Raw genomic sequence first — 18,215 nt, 5'->3', positions numbered from 1 at the left:
TTCTTTTTTCTGCCCACTCACTCATATCCAGCTTCCTCCTACAGTTATTTAGGAGGTTAAATAACATTACAGAATTTTATTTCTGTTCCAATTTAACGAGTAACCTCCCATTTTCTGCAGCTTCTTTTCTAAAACTCATGCACGAATGTTTATTCCTGTACTCATTATGTTGGGTCTGCGGCTAATTAAAATGCACATTTTGAGTTTCGAGCAACATAATCAAAAACTGGCTATTCAACCAAAGCAAAAGCTGAATGCCATACCCTGCAAGTGACCAATAAACAGATTGTAGGACTTTCAAATCAAAAGCATTCTGCAAAACAAGCAGTTTAAGTTGAACATTTCTGCAGGCTTGCACAGATCTACTGACATTCAGTTAGTATTAACAAGCTCTGAAGGACTTTGAATGAATAACAGAATCTCTGCAATGATTTACCACAAATTCCTAATTTTCCAAATCAGTCTCAAGTCTCACCTGGCTGCTTTAAACAATGACAAATCTTACTAAAACAAATAAAGGGCTTCATAAAAAACACACAAAATACTTTAACTTCATGATTTATCCGCGTGTGTGTGTTAGAGCAACAACTAGAAACAGAAAACAGTGAATCCACAGACCCTACCCTCTGGCTCTGACCTGCAGTCCCTCTGACAACATAAGACCACACAAGCTGACATCTACGCATGCATCTACGATTACAGCAAACACATTCCTTATCTGGGTAACATTTACTTTTAAACATAATAAAAGTACTTTTGTGCTCCACAATGCAATAACTGTCAGATTCCAAAACCCAACAATTCAATTCAATTCCAATTCAAGTTTATTTATTTAGCGCCAAATCACGACAAGAGTCGTCTCAAGGCACTTCACATAATAAACATTCCAATACAGGTCAGTTCATTAAGCCAATCAGAAAAAAGTTTCCTATATAAGGAACACAGCAACTTGCATCAAGTCACTGACAGCTTAGGTTAGTGTTCCAGTAACTCTGCAGAAGTAGACATGCATGCTAGCACTGATCTGACTCACAACAAAAGCAAATCTATTCAAAACGAAGATGTTTCCTGTAACGACCATCTATAATATCAACTCAAAGGCTCCAGCTGGTCTGTTAATACCGATAATGTTTGTGCAACACTGATACACTTCCCCTTTCAATAGAGAAGCTACAAAGTCAGAAGGTCTTCCTCCCGTTTTCAACTGGTCTGCTGCTGGCTATTAAATTCTCATCTGATGAGAGAACACAGCACTTTAAAAATCAAGATCAATAATTCATGAAACCGATTCGTCAAACCTCTTTGAAGGCAGACGAAGCAGGTTTGTTTTGGAGAAGTGCTGCAGGACACCACAACAGCAAAGTTTCAAGTAAAAACAATGTTTAGAGAACTTTTTCCTATAAATATAAGTTTATAAGAGTTTGTTTATCTTCAAATTCTTACACGATTGCACTAAAAAGAGATTTTTACGATAAACATTTGAGTAAACGACATAAATCTATTGCAGCTGAACAGCATCTGTTTGGGGAAAAGGTGTGCACGCAGCTGAGAGTCTATCTCTGCCAACCATTTAGCTTCACACGGTCACTCACAATCATAGACATCACCTGCAGCAGGAAAATGTGGTATTTCCTGTTCAACCAAACCTCCTGTGCTGCAGAAATTTTAATATTTCTGCCAAAATAGCAACAGAATGCTTAAGGAGTGTATGAGTCGTTTAATCAATACATGTGCAGTGGTCTCAGACGGCAGGTTTGGGAGTCTTATTTCCTGATATTTGGACATCTTGCTCTGGATTGGATAACAGCAAGCAACTACCACTGACTTGCAACGTGGATGTTTATAATCTCCACAGATAACAAGCCTGGAGGGCTTCTGCCGTGTGGTGAAGTTGCTAATGCTATGGTTTAGCTTAAACTAGCCGAGACATCCGCTGCGGATTCCCAGACATTAAAAAAACAGCCTTCCCCGTCATGAGTCCATGAACGCTAATTCACAGTTTGATGTAGATCTGTGAGGATTTTTAAATCCTAGAGTTTCACTGTCGGTTTTCTATCAGAAGCTAATGCAGGAGATGTGTAGGAGACTATTTTCATGTTCAGCCTGCATGAAAACTCGAAGTGACCGATTATAAATAAACCACACCAAGTTGGGGAAATTGCAGCTGCAAGAGCCGCTATGAAGTTTTGAAGACTGGAGCGGCTTTCAGAAGGCAAGTAGTAAACTGTCCTGAGACTAGCTGTTATCTCATCCATCCTAGCCTCCATTTCTCATAACAGAGGCTATTCAGGATGCCTTCTGTAATGGATCTGACTGGAGTCTTCCAAATGGCTGAAACACCCATTCTTCTTAAGTGATCATGAAATCTATTTCCCAGAGAATCAAGTTTTGACCTAAAAGTGTTTCAGAAGGCAAGGGGCTGGATCTAAAGTTATTACAGATATTTTGGGGCAGTATCAAGGAGCACAATTATGTACCTCCCTCCACTTTTTATGATTTTAAAGGGAAAATCCTAAAGAAGTTTGATGTAGTAAACCTTTTCAAGCATATTAATGGCAAAACAGGAGCAACAGAAGCAAAGAAAAACAGGATTAGTTGTGGTCTCTTATTCCAGCCTCCCCAGAACTACTTAACTCCTCCGACTCTACTAGACCCATTTACATGCGCCATTTAAATAATTGCTGATGGAGCTGATAAAGCGGTGCCACTTACAGTTCCTGTCGGAGGCGTCTGATTTTGGCCTTGGCATCAGCCAGCTCCACAGAGAGGTGTTGTCGACTTTCAGTCCTCCTCATGCTGGGGGAGTCACCTGGAGAATGGGTGGCACCGGGAGCCAGAGGAGACAGCTGCACACAGTCCCTCTCCTGGGTCAGCTCCACGATGGTCTGAATGAAAACAGCAGAGAAAAGGTGGAGAGACATTTACGGTAACTGGGTTGTGATTTAAGGGGAAGAACAGCATGAACTTAAAGCTCTCATTCACTCATTATTTCAACACATTTGTTGTGGTCTCTGATGTGAATGAATGCTTTGAGAGTTGTTCTCTGTGCAAAATCTGCTCTGGCGCTCCTGTTTCAGGAACTAGAAGTTAGCCGGAGGAGTTGAGATGCAGAAAACAGCAGTTTTTGGAGTCTTAATCAATAATATTCATGATATTCGAGTGTCTCGCCTCTGATTGGCTAACAGAAATGTAACTCCTCTACTGCCTCCATTCTCTTTTCAACGATGATGTTGCATGTCCACAAACAACACAAGCCTGAAGGAGTTCTGCTGTGTTGAAGAGTTGCTAATGCTATCCCCTACTTCGCACTGGAAGCGTCAGCGTGGCGGGACGGCAACTTCGCTGCGTGCCATCACACACCAGGAGAATCTCAGCCGCTGAGCGACTTCTCTGCTGTACTTCTCGTTGGACTCGCAAAATCACAAAATCCCTCGACACTTGAAAGGTCATGGTTTGTATATGCCATCTGCCATTAGACCAAAAGGGAGGAAATATCATTTGATATCACTGATGTCATTTATGATGTTTCTCTCCACTGCCATGAAATACACACCGCTGCACTTCTGGAACGATGCTGGGAGTAGATAAGCCGTTAGGTAGTCGCTGTATTGACATAATCTACACAGATGGAATCACATCGCTGCAATAGTCTTATTTTGAAAATTACAAGGGGTTTTACACTAAAACCGCATTTGATTTCCTGTCTAGTCCTATGTTAACTGCAGAAATTGTCGTGTCCTAAAAGCGGCTCGCAGCAAAAATAAAACCCAATCCTTTCCATCTTCAGCAGCGAGCTGCTTTTGGGACACCTGAAAATTTCCATGTCACGCCGATGCTTTCGGTGTGAAGTAGGGGTAACGGTTAGCTTCTATTAACGAGACGCGCTCTGCTCTCTCCTGGGAGGTAAAATCAGCACAGCCTTTCCTGTCACGTGCCAGGATGGGTGAATCCATGAATGCTAATTTACATTGTAACGTCAATCTGACTGGCTTCACTATTCTTTTCTATTTTTTATTGGCAGCTAATGCAGGAAATGGGGGTAGAAGACTATTTTCATGTTTACCCTGCATGTGAAAATCAGAGTGACCGATCATGTTTCAAAATTAACAAGTAAAAACTGTTTCACAGCGAACTTGGCCTTAGAAGATTTTAAGATTTACCCAAAGTTGAAAGGTGGCTGTGGGACAAGAGTTGCACAGAGCCCCACACACTGCCTATTTTGATCTCTGAACAGGAAATGGGATTTTAATTGAGAGCGGCTGGACTATTCATTGATAACCTGGAGACTATTAGGGCCACACACACACACACACACACACACACACACACACACACACACACACACACACACACACACACACACACACACACACACACACACACACACACACACACACACACACACACACACAGAGCTCCATCAGTAAAGTAGATCTGCACCCCATGGGCTGGAAACTCATTTAATGACGTATAAGTAAAATACCCCTCCCCACCTTCAATGACAGTTAACAGTTTCAACCCTTCCTTCCTGAGGCTGCTCTTTTGTGGTAACAGCAGAAAAAAGAATGAAAAAGTTTCCACACAACTGGGCCATAACCAGCCCACGACTTACATTCAAACATGGAGGGACGCCTCCAACACAAAGGCTCAGTAAAGGATTTTCTCCACACTGTGCGTCATTACCTCCAGCTGTGTGTCCCTTTCATCCACCAGGCGTTTGAGGTGGAAAGCCAAGTTCCTGGACAGACTATCCAGATCCTCAGAAGGCAGGTCTCCACTTTCTAACCACTGCAGGTCCACCACATTCTCCTGGTTATGAGTCACCTGAGTTTAGGACAATTATCTGATCAGAAACGTTTTATTCAATAGAAACATTTAACTATCCACCAATCTAGGTCTGACTCTGGATGGAGACAAAATAAAACACCTCTTGGATGTGGGATGCTATGGAAGCTTTGATGTCAAAGTCCAGAACCTGGATTAGCTCGATGTATTCTTCCTTCTTCTCACACTGTAATAAGAAAACAAGTGAGAAAATATCCAAGCAAAAGACTGATGTTAAAGCTTTTATAGCAAATTTGGGAAAAAAATTAGCTTAAAACATTCTTTTTATAACTCTTAACAACATTCTAACATGGCATAGCTACAGTGGGGCAAAAAAGTATTTAGTCAGCCACCGATTGTGCAAGTTCTCCCACTTAAAATGATGACAGAGGTCAGTAATTTACATCATAGGTACACTTCAACTGTGAGAGACAGAATGTGAAAAAAAATCCATGAATTCACATGGCAGGATTTTTAAAGAATTTATTTGTAAGTCAGGGTGGAAAATAAGTATTTGGTCACTTCAAACAAGGAAAATCTCTGGCTCTCACAGACCTGTAATGTCTTCTTTAAGACGCTTTTCTGTCCTCCACTCATTACCTGTATTAATGGCACCTGTTTGAACTCATTATCTGTCCACAGCCTCAAACAGTCAGACTCCAAACTCCACTATGGCCAAGACCAAAGAGCTTTTGAAGGACACCAGGAAAACAATTGTAGACCTGCACCAGACTGGGAAGAGTGAATCTACAATAGGCAAGCAGCTTGGTGTGAAAAAAATCAACTGTGGGAGCAATTATCAGAAAATGGAAGACATACAAGACCACTGATAATCTCCCTCGATCTGGGGCTCCACGCAAGATCTCATCCTGTGAGGTCAAAATGATCATGAGAACGGTGAGCAAGAATCCCAGAACCACACGGGGGGACCTGGTGAATGGCCTGCAGAGAGCTGGGACCACAGTAACAAAGGTCACCATCAGTAACACACTACAACGGCAGGGAATCAAATCCTGCAGTGCCAGACGTGTTCCGCTGCTGAAGCCAGTGCATGTCCAGACCCGTCTGAAGTTTGCCAGAGAGCACATGGATGATACAGCAGAGGATTGGGAGAATGTCATGTGGTCAGATGAAACCAAAGTAGAACTTTTTGGTATAAACTCAACTCGTCGTGTTTGGAGGAAGAAGAATACTGAGTTGCATCCCAAGAACACCATACCTACTGTGAAGCATGGGGGTGGGAACATCATGCTTTGGGGCTGTTTTTCTGCTAAGGGGACAGGACGACTGATCCGTGTTAAGGACAGAATGAATGGGGCCATGTATTGTGAGATTCTGAGCCAAAACCTCCTTCCATCAGTGAGAGCTTTGAAGATGAAACGTGGCTGGGTCTTCCAACACGACAATGATCCCAAACACACCGCCTGGGCAACAAAGGAGTGGCTCCGTAAGAAGCATTTGAAAGTCCTGGAGTGGCCTAGCCAGTCTCCAGAGCTCAACCCCATAGAAAATCAGTGGAGGGAGTTGAAAGTCCGTGTTGCTCAGCGACAGCCCCAAAACATCACTGCTCTCGAGAAGATCTGCATGGAGGAATGGGCCAAAATACGAGCTACTGTGTGTGCAAACCCGGTAAAGACCTATAGTAATCGTTTGACCTCTGTTATTGCCAACAAAGGTTATGTTACAAAGTATTGAGTTGAATTTTTGTTATTGACCAAATACTTATTTTCCACCCTGATTTACAAATAAATTCTTTAAAAATACTGCCATGTGAATTCATGGATTTTTTTTTCACATTCTGTCTCTCACAGTTGAAGTGTACCTATGATGAAAATTACTGACCTCTGTCATCATTTTAAGTGGGAGAACTTGCACAATCGGTGGCTGACTAAATACTTTTTTGCCCCACTGTATAATTGTATTGTGGAGATTAAAAAAAACTAATAAAGGGGTTTCCTCACATCAAAAAGGTGAAAGGAACTACTGGACAATCTGGTAGTTTGTTCTAGCCGAACCACCGCACTTCCCCCATTTCTCCGCTCAATAACAGAAGGAGAAACAGACGGCTGCTACCACTTCAACTTTAGGACAAACTATCAGAGTCTCAAAAATCCTGAATTATGAGTTAGATACAAATACCATTTAGTGTCCAAATAAGCCTGCAGTAGTTTGGTTTGGTACTAGATAATCTAAAAGAAACAATCATATTTGAAAAGTAATTTCTAACACCATATTTCATTTATAATCTTTACAAAAGCTAAACATAATCATGCAATGTGGTGTAACACAAGTTAAAGCTGTTTTTATTATGCCCTTAGTATTGTTTGATGAGTCCAATGAAAGTCTAGGTTCTGGAAGTCTCAAGTCTTATTTTAATTTTTTTTAGAAGTCTGAGCCAAATGTGGAAATCCAAGAAATAGCTCCTACCTGGACAGCACATCCTAAAAGCAGCAACAACAGTTTCTTCATCTCATGCAGACCTTGTTCTGAAAGGGAAAAGCAATTCCATCAATAAAGGGTGTAAAAAAATAAACAAGCTGCATTTACTGAACAAATAAATGTTTTTCATTAATGTTGTTGAATCTGGTTAAACCTTATTTCCCAAACAGGAAAAAACATTTTCAAAATAAAAGCCAAAAAACTATCGCTACAACACCAGTAAAGAACTACGCAAACAAAAACACCAACAACAGTTTTTAGCTCTCATGCAAAATGCGTAATGAGTAAAATTGTTTGTTCAGACGTTTTTTAAATATCAGGAAGTTTTCCTGCATAAAACTGAACATCCAAGAGAATGGCTCGCATCGACTCAGGAGATCCGATAGTTAAAACAAAGCCCTTCCGTGTAATACTTTACAGGCAAAATCGTTTTTAAACAAATCCCAAACAGAACAGTCAGCCAATGCAAAGCAGTCAATACTGGGGAGATATTTTCTCCTAGATCCCATTAAAAATCTGGCTGAACCAGATCGAGGCCTGCTTTACTCCACAAGTAAGGGATCACAATAACTACTCGTGAGGTTCTAAACACAAGGAATCAAATCAATTCTATAGTTTGGAAAGTGCTATTGTAAATGTTTTATGACTTTACAATCAATGGGTTCACCTTTCCTTGGAAAATTAAGCCTCACTGATCTGAAAACGTAAATCTTAATTTAGCGGCTCCTAAGAGGAGCAAGCTCTCCATCTATCCCACATTTACTTCCAATTAGTTTAATTCCTAACTTGTTACAATTTCCTCTGATAATCCCTCCCAGGAGATACGGTGCCACAGAGGTGCAGAATGAACTTTAGCACTCTTCTACATGCCGGAACACATCGTCAGAAACTGGTGAAACCTCCAAACAGCTGTCTGCCTGCTCAACAGGCCCCAGCTCATCTGGGAGATTTGGAGTTGAACAACAGCAAACCAGGTGGTGTGTGTGCTGCAATGAGTGAGTAAAAAAAAAAAATAAAGTCAATTTCTGTGTGACTGACAGTACAAGCAGTGTGTGTGTGTGTGTGTGTGTGTGTGTGCGTGCGTGCGTGCGTGCGTGTGTGTGTGTGTGTGTGTGTGAGAGAGAGAGATAAGCCAGCTCATGATGTGGCTGCAGGAGAAGTCAGTGCTAACAGTGTTCCAGCTCTAATGATGATAAATCCAGCTTAGTGTGGTGTGGCCCGTTTTCCTCTCAGTTTAGTAGTTCAATCATCAACACAAGAACAGATTTTAAAAACAGACTTCTACTAGAATATTTTACCTTTTTTTGTAATTTGTAATTTGAACAGCTTTTATTTTCGATTATTCACCATATTTAACTTTGTCATGTACTATGTTCAGCGCCTTGGGCTACCCGACAGGGTTGCGGAAGGTGCTATATAAAGCTTTGATTGATTGATTGATTGATTGACTTGCAAATTTAAATCCTGATTGATATTTTAAATTCAACAAAAAATTAAAAATATCTAAAAATAATTAAAAGATTTGGATTTTGCTAGAAATTAGGAAAAAAAGCTTCTGTGAAAAAAGCTAACATAGGCAGCAACAAAGTGCCAAAAGGATCTCCAAGGATGACGGCATCCATCCATCTAATGTACAGAATACATTTCTAAATCAATAGATCAACCTAAGGAAGTGCGTTAGCGACAGCCATAGCTGCATGTGGTCATGAGGGGGGGACCAGAACATGTCGATAAAATCCGCAGAGAAATCTATTGGACAATCACATCGTTATAAGTCATATTGTGTGATTAAAAACAAGTCTTATTGTGGTTTAATTTCACACATTTATATTACCCATTTGTGCCATAATGTATTAGTTTTATCAGAGTCACAGCATCATGAACAACAGATTAAAAAAATAAAAAAAGGTCTTCACACAAATAAATGCTGCAACCAGAAAGGCTGAAACACACATACATATGCCATAAATATCATTATTTACATTTTATTTGACACAGCACAAAAACATTCTGAGGGTAAATCACACTGTGTTTTTTGCTGTGTCATTGTTAATTCTGAAAAGTCTCTGGTGAGTTCCTAACAATACTGAGGCAAGATGCAGTGTTTGAATTAATCATCAGCACCTTCGCAGGCTGTATAGAACAGAATATGACAGGTATTAAAAGAACATGAGCAGATTTGGGTCTAGAAGGGCGACGGCAAGTAAAACTTAATTCTCAAAGCTGCAGGGCTTAACAACACTCCATTATTGCCATAGGAACCCATTTTAGTCAGGGAAGGGATTTAAGCTCAGTGAATCTGCTGGAGCAACCCAGGAAAGATAAGGAACCTCGCAGAATAAATTATTTATAAGGGTTGAAGGGAAGAACAAGAGGGAGAAACTGAAAGGAGGAAGATGAATGGGGTGACAGAAAAGAGAAAGAAAATAAACATGAAGGAATAAAATAAAATTAGAGAAATGAACTGAGTAGTGGTGGTATTCAAACAGGCAGAAATGAACTAAAATCTCTTTAGTTGAAGCAATAGGCTTAAAGGAAGTCCCACTCTTCTGTCTCTTCTCACCTCCTTCTCTCTTCCTTTCGTACACCCATCCATCTATTCTCTACAGCTCACATCCTTCCTTCCTTCCTTTAAACATTGTTATAAATCATCTGTGACCCATTGTCAGTAACTGGATTCACAAATTTGGGCTGTCCTTTTATACCCTCCGGGTTTTATCTTCATGGCAGGAAACAAGAGGTCAGAAGGACAGTGACTAACCCGCCATCTTCCAGTGCCATTGTTAATCAGTCTGTGAGGATGTGGGGGGTTGAGGAGAAAGAAAGGCTGTTTGTGGGAATGTGCCACCTATTGTTGCAACGCTCTCATTCTACTATGATGTTCAAGTCATAAGGACCTTTACGATGGCGACAAAACTAACCCTAACTGATGCCAACGCTCATTTTTCAGTTTTCATAAGAACTGATTTAGTTGCATCTTCAGATAATTTTTTTATAAAGAGTTGATGCTAAAATACTGATCAAACCGTTTTTGCCACTAGCGATAGAACATTTAGACAATTTTCATCAAGTGATTGCCCTCCATGGAAAATTTAATGAAATATTTCTGTGTGAAGGATGTAAATAATTTACTCGTACCTGTAATACCTGTAATAACTAAAGCCTAATTTGGACTTCTCCGTCAGCTCCACAAGGGAGAGACACGCACGCACAGAGGACGTTTGTATGAGGTAGTATGAGGATGTTTTGCCCTCTTACTTCTGTCTCCTGGGGAGTGTTGCAAAGCAATTCCCCTCCAAGACAACAGAGGGTGTAGCGCGGTTCTGTGGTATCCTGTCATGTATCCAGTCCAAGATAGTGCATTTACTATAATATTTATATTGTGGGGGGTTATTTAGTATTCAAGAGACTTTTTAACATGGACACATTTGCCACTCATCCTCCTCCACTTCTTCATGTGCTCACCACCTCTATGCCAACGTTATAGATATGCAGCGAGTGTGTATGTCTGTCAATTTATTGGAGTCAGCATAGGACTAAAAAGGGAATTACAAAAGGTTACAATAAAAAAAAACACAATAATTTTCAAAATAAAAGACTATTGCAGCAATGCAATTTCACAACTATGTAGATTACGTCAAAACTTGTGACCTAATGGCTTCTTTACTACCTGCATCATCCGAGAAGTGCAACGGTGTGTTTTTCAAGGCTTTAATCCTGGCAGTGGAGAGGAACAACATCATATACATGACAGCAAACATTGATATCAAACGTGATTTCCTTCTTTTTGGTTTATTAGCAGATTAAATAAACTCGAGTGATTTAGTGATCTTGCGAGTCTAATGAAGAGCACAGCGAGGAAGCAATTCTGCAGCCAAGACTCTCCCGATGTGTACCGGACCTCAACAAAAGTCTCAAGCATGGGCGTGATTTTTTTTCGGTGGGGGTGAGGGGGTGGGGGGACAGGGCGGACCCCCTCCCCCCTTTTCTAAAGTCAAGGTTTGTCCCCTGCACTTTTTACCGTCCAAAACCAATATTATGTTAAACTCGTCTCATCTTCCTCCACTTATCCGGGTCCGGGCCGCGGGGGCAGGAACCCAACTAGGGAGCTCCAGACCATCCTCTCTCCAGCCATCTCCACCAGCTCCTCTGGCAGGACCCCAAGGTGTTCCCGGACCAGATTAGAGATGTAACCTCTCCAACGTGTCCTGGGTCGACCCGGGGGCCTACTGCTGGCAGGACATGCCCGAAACACCTACCTAGGGAGGCGTCCAGGAGGCATCCTGACCAGATGCCAAAACCACCTCAACTGACTCCTTTCGATCCGGAGGAGCAGCGGTTCTACTCCGAGTCCCTCCCGAATGTCCGAGCTCGTCACCCTATCTCTAAGGCTGAGCACGGCCACCCTACGGAGGAAACTCATTTCGGCCCCTTGTATCCGCGATCTCGTTCTTTCAGTCATTACCCAAAGTTCATGACCAAAGGTGAGGATTGGGACGTAGATCGACTGGTAAATCGAGCCTGGCTTTCTGCCTCAGCTCCCTCTTCACCACGGCAGATCGGCTCAGCGTCCGCATCACTGAAGATGCTGAACCAATCTGCCTGTCAATCTCCCGATCCCTCCTACCCTCACTCGTGAACAAGACCCCGAGATACTTAAACTCCTCCACTTGAGGTAGGACTTCTCCCCCAACCCGCAGTTGGCAAGCCACCCTTTTCCGGTCAAGAACCATGGTCTCAGATTTGGAGGTGCTGATCCTCATAAAAGCCGCTTCACACTCATACCCTACCCAGCAAGAGCTGAAGGTCAGAGCTGGATGAAGCTAGGAGGACCACATCATCCTCAAAAAGCAGAGACAAGATTCTCCTGCCACCAAACTTGACACACTCCACACCAGGGCTGCGTCTAGAAATTCTGTCCATAAAGGTAATGAACAGAACCGGTGACAAAGGGCAGCCCTGGTGGAGTCCAACCCTCACCGGAAATATCGATCGATTGTCTTTCTCTATGACCTCACCAAACTCCTCCCATGCCCGAGATTTTGCCTCGGCAACTGCCACTGCTGCACCCCGCTTGGCTATCCGGTACCTGTCTGCTGCCTCCGGAGACCCACAGACCAGCCACACCCTGTAGGCCTCCTTCAGCCTGACGGCTCCACGAACCTCTGGTGTCCACCAGCGGGTACAGGGATTGCCACCACGACTGGCACCAGCCACCTTGCAACCACAGCTAGCAACAGCCGCCTCAACAATCGCAGAGTGTAACAAGGCCCACTCGGAGTCAATGTCCCCCACTGCTCTCGGGACGCGGTCAAAGCTCTGCCGGAGGTGGGAGTTGAAGACCGTCCTGACAGGTTCCTCTGCCAGGTGTTCCCAGCAGACCCTCACTATGCGTTTGGGTCTGCCAGGTCTACGCGGCATCTTCCCCTGCCATCTAATCCAACTCACCACCAGGTGGTGATCAGTTGACAGCTCCGTTCCTCTCTTCACTCGGGTGTCCAAAACATACGGCCGCAGGTCAGATGATACGACTACAAAGTCTATCATCGACCTGCAACCTAGGGTGCCCTGGTACCAAGTGTACCGATGGGCATCCTTATGTTCGAACATGGTGTTCGTTATGGCCAAGCTGCGGCTTGCACAGAAGTCCAATAATGAAACACCACTCGAGTTCAGATCAGGCGGGCCGTTCCTCCCAATCACACCCCTCCCGGTCAAGCTGTGATTGCCCACGTGAGCACTGAAGTCCCCCAGCAGGACAATGGAGCCCCCTGATGGAGCACTATCTAGCACTCATCCCAGGGACTCCAGAAAGGGTGGGTACTCTGAACTGATATTTGGCCCATAAGCGCAAACAGTCAGGACCCATTCTCCAACCTGAAGGCGCAGGGAAGCTACCCTCTCGTCTCCCGGGGTAAACCCCAACACACAGGCACTGAGTCTTGGGGCTAACAAAAAGCCAACCCCAGCCCTCCGCCTCTCACCCGGAGCAACTCCACCAAAGGAGAGTGTCCAACCCCTCTCAAGGACTTGGGTTCCAGAGCCAAAGCTATGTGTCGAGGTGAGTCCGACTATATCTAGCCGGTACCGCTCAACCTCTGCCACAAGCTCCTGCTCCTTCCCCGCCAGCGAGGTGACGTTCCATGTCCCAAAAACCAGTTTCCTCGTCCAGGGATAGGACAGCCAAGGCTCCCGCCTTGGTCTGCCATCTGATCCAAACTGCACCGGATCCTTCATGTTCCTCCTGCGGGTGGTGGGTCCACCGTTGGATGAGCCCATGTATCCGGTTCGGGCTGGGCCCCATGGGTGAAAGCCCGGCCACTAGGCGCTCGCTCACGGGCCCCAACCCCAGGCCTGGCTCCAGGGTGGGACCCCGGTAACCCTCTGGGCCGGGTACTCTGACTCTTTGAATTTACATCCATGAAAGAACCTTTGAACCGTTCTTAGTCTCACCCTTCACCTAAGACCAATTTGTCATGGGAGACCCTACCAGGGGCACAAAGTGCCCCAGACAACATAGTTCCTAGGATCATTAGGGCACTCAAACTCTTCCACCACGATAAGGTGACGGTTCAAGCCGATCGATTTGATGTCTCACATGTGTGGGTGTGTAATTCCATTTAGCCAGAAGATGATTGACCTCTCTCAACCAATCAGGGAGCTGGGAGGGAGTGGGGCACATTTCCACCTTCTGACGGTCAATCAAATTTAACTTGTTTCTAGTTTTAAGTACAGATAGTTCAAAAAGATCAAAAACAGAAGTATTTTATTGGCTCAATATTCAGCTTTTTATATTCATTCCTATGAGACTTGGTTAAAGTGATTTGTAGGTCCTTGTGTTGCCATGGTAACAGATGACAGGAGTCTGCTTTAATAAAGCAATGTACAATGTCACATGACTCTTTTAAACTTTGAATAACATTTCTATATTAAAGTATGTTGACACAGTTGTGTCTAAAATGTTGTTAAATGTTTTTGCCAAGCACATTGCCATGGTAACGCAGAACACAGTATCAAGTTAATACAAGACTCCTGGGACCAAGCAGGTTGAACTGATGCATCATATGTGTGGTATCATGTGTGTAGGTGCAGATTTCCTTTTAGGCAGAAGACAAATGAAAACTCTCAGCCAATGAGAGAGCAGGGAAGGAGGAGGGGACGGTTCCTGCCTTCTGACTAGTTAAAATGTCAGCTATGCTGCTAGTTTTAAGTGTATAATAGAGCTCAGAAAGATAACAGCAGTATGTTATAGGCTCAATGTTAGGCTTTTCACATTCATTTAAATGAGACTTGTTTGGGGATGTCCTTATGCACTTGTGTTACCATGGTAACAGATAACATTTAAAATCAAATAAAAGATTCCTTAGACCAAGCTGGTCGATTTGATGTATCATATGTGTGGGTGCTCGATCCTGCTTGGACAGAAAATGGTTGAACACTCAATCAGAGAGCAGCACTGTTTTCCTGCCTTTTCAGGCCTGCAGCTGTACTCCTGTTAATGAGGGAAGCCTTTAAATCTGTCCTTCAGAAGTGAAATTGGATCTGTCAAACTTCTTATCACCATTCGAAAAGTACTGTACCGATTTGAAAAATTCAAAAAGCGTAAGCGGCAGAAGGCTTTGACGGTTTATATGCCTACCATGAATTGTCTAGAAGCTATGATGAGAACATTTTAGGTGTCTGAAGCCGATCGGAGGAGAAAATCTCTGTTCCTTTAACATGGGTTTCAATGAATCAGAATCAGGGTCTCTCCTCCTTCTGAGGCTTGTAGAGAAAGAACCCTAACACTTAAGGACAAAACTGAAACCCATTCTGAAAAACTGACAAAACTTCCTACTTTTTGAGATATAATTTGTTTCGTACTCCAAACTAGGGATGAGCGAGTACACCACTATCTGAATCTGTATCTGTTCAACCAACTAAATTATTTGTATCTGTATCTGTACTCGGAATGGGCGTGGCATAACCCGGAAGTGGGCGTGGTTTAACCAGAAGTGGGTGTGGTTTACATCAATGTATTATTTTAAGTCTGAACTTGATATGGATTGATCAGAAGTTGCTATGTGTATTGTTTATTTGAAAACTATTTACAGAGCAGCCTCAGAATTGAGATTAAATATTTTTGATCACAATAGTAAAGGAACTATTACAGAACAAACGTTTCAATAAAATCAGAACATTGATATTTAAGTGCATGGATTAATACATCTGAGCTCATGCGGTAGGAAATAGGAAATATGAAATGCTAGAACCAGACACAACTTTATATATATTTTTAATTTTAATTTGATTAAACTGATTTTTTTCTTAACGTTCTTGGCATTTTCCCACACAAAGTTAAACAAAACAATGTTGATTAAGGTGTGTGTGTCTGAGAGAGATAGAGAGGGAGAGAGGGAGAGAGAGGGAGTTAAAAAAATAAAAAACCCAACCGGAGCGGAGGTAGTGACTGACGCAGCACGTCAGCTCTGTCTTGTCAAATGCACCATGTAAGTTACGAAAAAAGTCACTTTAAATATTCAACCGAAAAAGAGGCGAGCTGAAGAAAACCTAGGGAAAACTGAACAAACGTGAGCAACAGTGAAGCAAGCATAGCGAGATCCGTTACTGTCTGTGTGTGTGTGTGTGTGTGCGTGGATGAGCCAGACGGACTGCGCTCCCGGCCGGCTGCAGAATTTTGTATGTAGGGAGGGGCGGGCGCTCTATGTGACTGGCCAATCACAGAGCGTGAAGACAGTCAGTTACCCAATGAGGATTTTCCTTCAGCACGATTACAGATATTTATGAGTTTTACTCGTCTCATGCTCGTATTCGTCAAAAATGCTTTATCCGTACCAGATACTCGTCTGAAATGAGTATCCGGCTCATCCCTACTCCAAACAGTCTGGGTGTTGGAAAGCGTTGTTTACAGAAAATGTGAAGGTCAAAAGTTTGAGTGCGGAATTTTCAGTTTAGAGTGGTGAGAGACATTTTTTTTTATTTAAATATTCTCTAAGAAATGAACCGTACGACCACAATGTTTGGAGAACATTAATGATTTATAGCTCAAAACGAAGGTATATCCGTTAGCTGCAAGCCAGCATGCGTCTCATTTCAATCGGACTTATGGTTTTCTCAGGACTATGCCAGAAATGGAGCAAAGGAGGGTCATTGCTCCTTTCTCTGCCCATTATAATTTTTGTGATTTTTTCTGAGAATCTCAAGCTGTACCTCAACTTCTACCTGTGATTTTAGAAAAACTGTAATAGATATCAAAAAGATGTTTTAACCACTATTAGCTGAAAGTCTTGTGAGTAGGAGTTCAAAAAAAGTGATAGGATTTAGCTGAAAATTGAGCAATCCCATTCATTTCAATGGGACCAAAAATCGCAGAAAAAGCTGAATATCTCAAAAAGTATAAAATATTTTAATACCAAAAGTCATTACTGGCATAAGCTGAACGAGCCGAACGTTTTGATACCAAAATTGTGTAAAAAGTTGAAGAGTTGTGGAAGTAGTTAAATGCCAAATAACGTACGGAAGCAGGACAATAAATAGACTAATAACCATAAAGAGAAACAGGATCACTATACTTGCATTCAAAGAATTAAATAGACTGGTTGAGCACCAGGACCAAGAGTTCAGCTAGAATCTGATGTAAATGAGCTCTACTGATAAGATAATCAAAAAATACATGTAAAATGGTGACAATGAGTAGGAATGAAAATGACCAACAAGGTGAAAAACAAAGTTGAATTGAAAGTATTAGTTTTCTGTTTAACTGCCACCTGTGTACTTCACAGTTCTGCATTCCTGACATTGCATAAAAGAGCCTCTAGGCTGTAATTTTAAGACATAATTTCTTATGCTTACTGTAAAGACCCCTAGAACACATCTCCTAGAAGAGAAGGTTCACAGCATTTAACCCTGTGTGTGTACGTGCGTGCGTGCGTTCTGCACCCACGCTGACTAAACATTACTTAAAAGCACAAGAAGCTGTCTGTGAGCATCACTGTGCATGTTTTTGCAAGGCAGCCAAGGCTAGCTCAGAGCCGGGGGGGGGGGGGGGGGGGGGGGGGGGGGATCTACAGTGCATTCCCACTGTTCAGTGTTGTTGAGTCACCCCTCCCCCCAGTTGGCTAACTAAAGCACACATGCATGCACACACACATAAACACACACACACACATGCAACGCTGTCCCCTACCCCCCTGAATGGGAACATAATAAAAGCCACATGGCCGATGACTTTCAGCTGGCGGCCGCCGAGCCGCGCTCCTCATTCACCGCTGGTCTGACTCGCCTGCTGACTGATCATCTGGCAACACCGAAGGTAAAGGGCAAAAAGACCTTGAGGAATGCCGCCTAATGCCTTCTGTTCACTCTTCTTCATCTAACAGGAGCTCCATGCACAGCTGTCTGCACCGGGTTTACTTAATCATTCACTTTAGTTTTGTGCAGAGCTGTAAATATTGAAGGAACTTGTTCATGCGGTGCTTGATTTGGATTTTCTGTCAACAAGTTTATCTTTTGGGAACCACGACGACTCAAAGTTATATTGAGAAGCAAACAAACTAAAAGCTATGAAAGAGGTTTCAACAATGGTGCCGGTGATAAGTGCATGCTGCCTCTATTGTTGGTTTATTTACTTTTCATGCTGGTGGGAGAGAACGAACAGTAACTCTTGAAAAGTGATGAAAACCCAACAGTAACAGCAGCAGCTGCGGTGAAAGTGAGATGAAGCAGACAGACAGACGACGAGGACTAAGAGGCCATTTTATTTGCTCAGTAAGACACGGACATCTTTCACTGAGCTGAGCAACAATGCTGTTTGAGGATCTGCGATGAACCTGGAAACTAGACGGCTCTCTAACATTCATAATCATAATATTTCTTGCTGCTACAGTTGTTTTTTCTGTACTACATTTGGGGTTAAACAGGTCAAGCTGCTCCAAAGTGTTTTAGTCACACAG

The 18,215-nt window shown here is 42.8% G+C and overlaps 1 protein-coding gene across 8 annotated transcripts in view; it reads right to left on the bottom strand.

The window, feature by feature from the left end:
* The window catches only part of ccdc88ab (coiled-coil domain containing 88Ab), a 79,917-nt gene that overhangs the window by 31,208 nt on the left and 30,494 nt on the right, over positions 1-18,215 (bottom strand). For all 8 annotated transcript variants that reach the window (XR_001571746.3, XR_008565705.2, XM_015944640.3 and 5 more), the window contains exons 5-8: positions 7,252-7,310; positions 4,928-5,011; positions 4,684-4,824; positions 2,713-2,885 (exon numbers count right to left, since the gene is read on the bottom strand). Coding sequence is in view for 6 of the 8 variants with exons in the window: in XM_015944640.3 (XP_015800126.3) it covers positions 2,713-2,885; positions 4,684-4,824; positions 4,928-5,011; positions 7,252-7,310 (457 nt within the window). In the remaining 2 variants the exon portion in view is untranslated. The remainder of the gene's footprint in view (positions 1-2,712; positions 2,886-4,683; positions 4,825-4,927; positions 5,012-7,251; positions 7,311-18,215) is intronic.

This window comes from Nothobranchius furzeri, chromosome 12, assembly GCF_043380555.1.
Source record: "Nothobranchius furzeri strain GRZ-AD chromosome 12, NfurGRZ-RIMD1, whole genome shotgun sequence".
NCBI classification, from domain to species: Eukaryota; Metazoa; Chordata; class Actinopteri; order Cyprinodontiformes; family Nothobranchiidae; genus Nothobranchius; species Nothobranchius furzeri.
The sequence above is the reverse complement of the archived record's forward strand: the minus strand, read 5'-3'. Positions and strand labels throughout refer to the sequence as shown.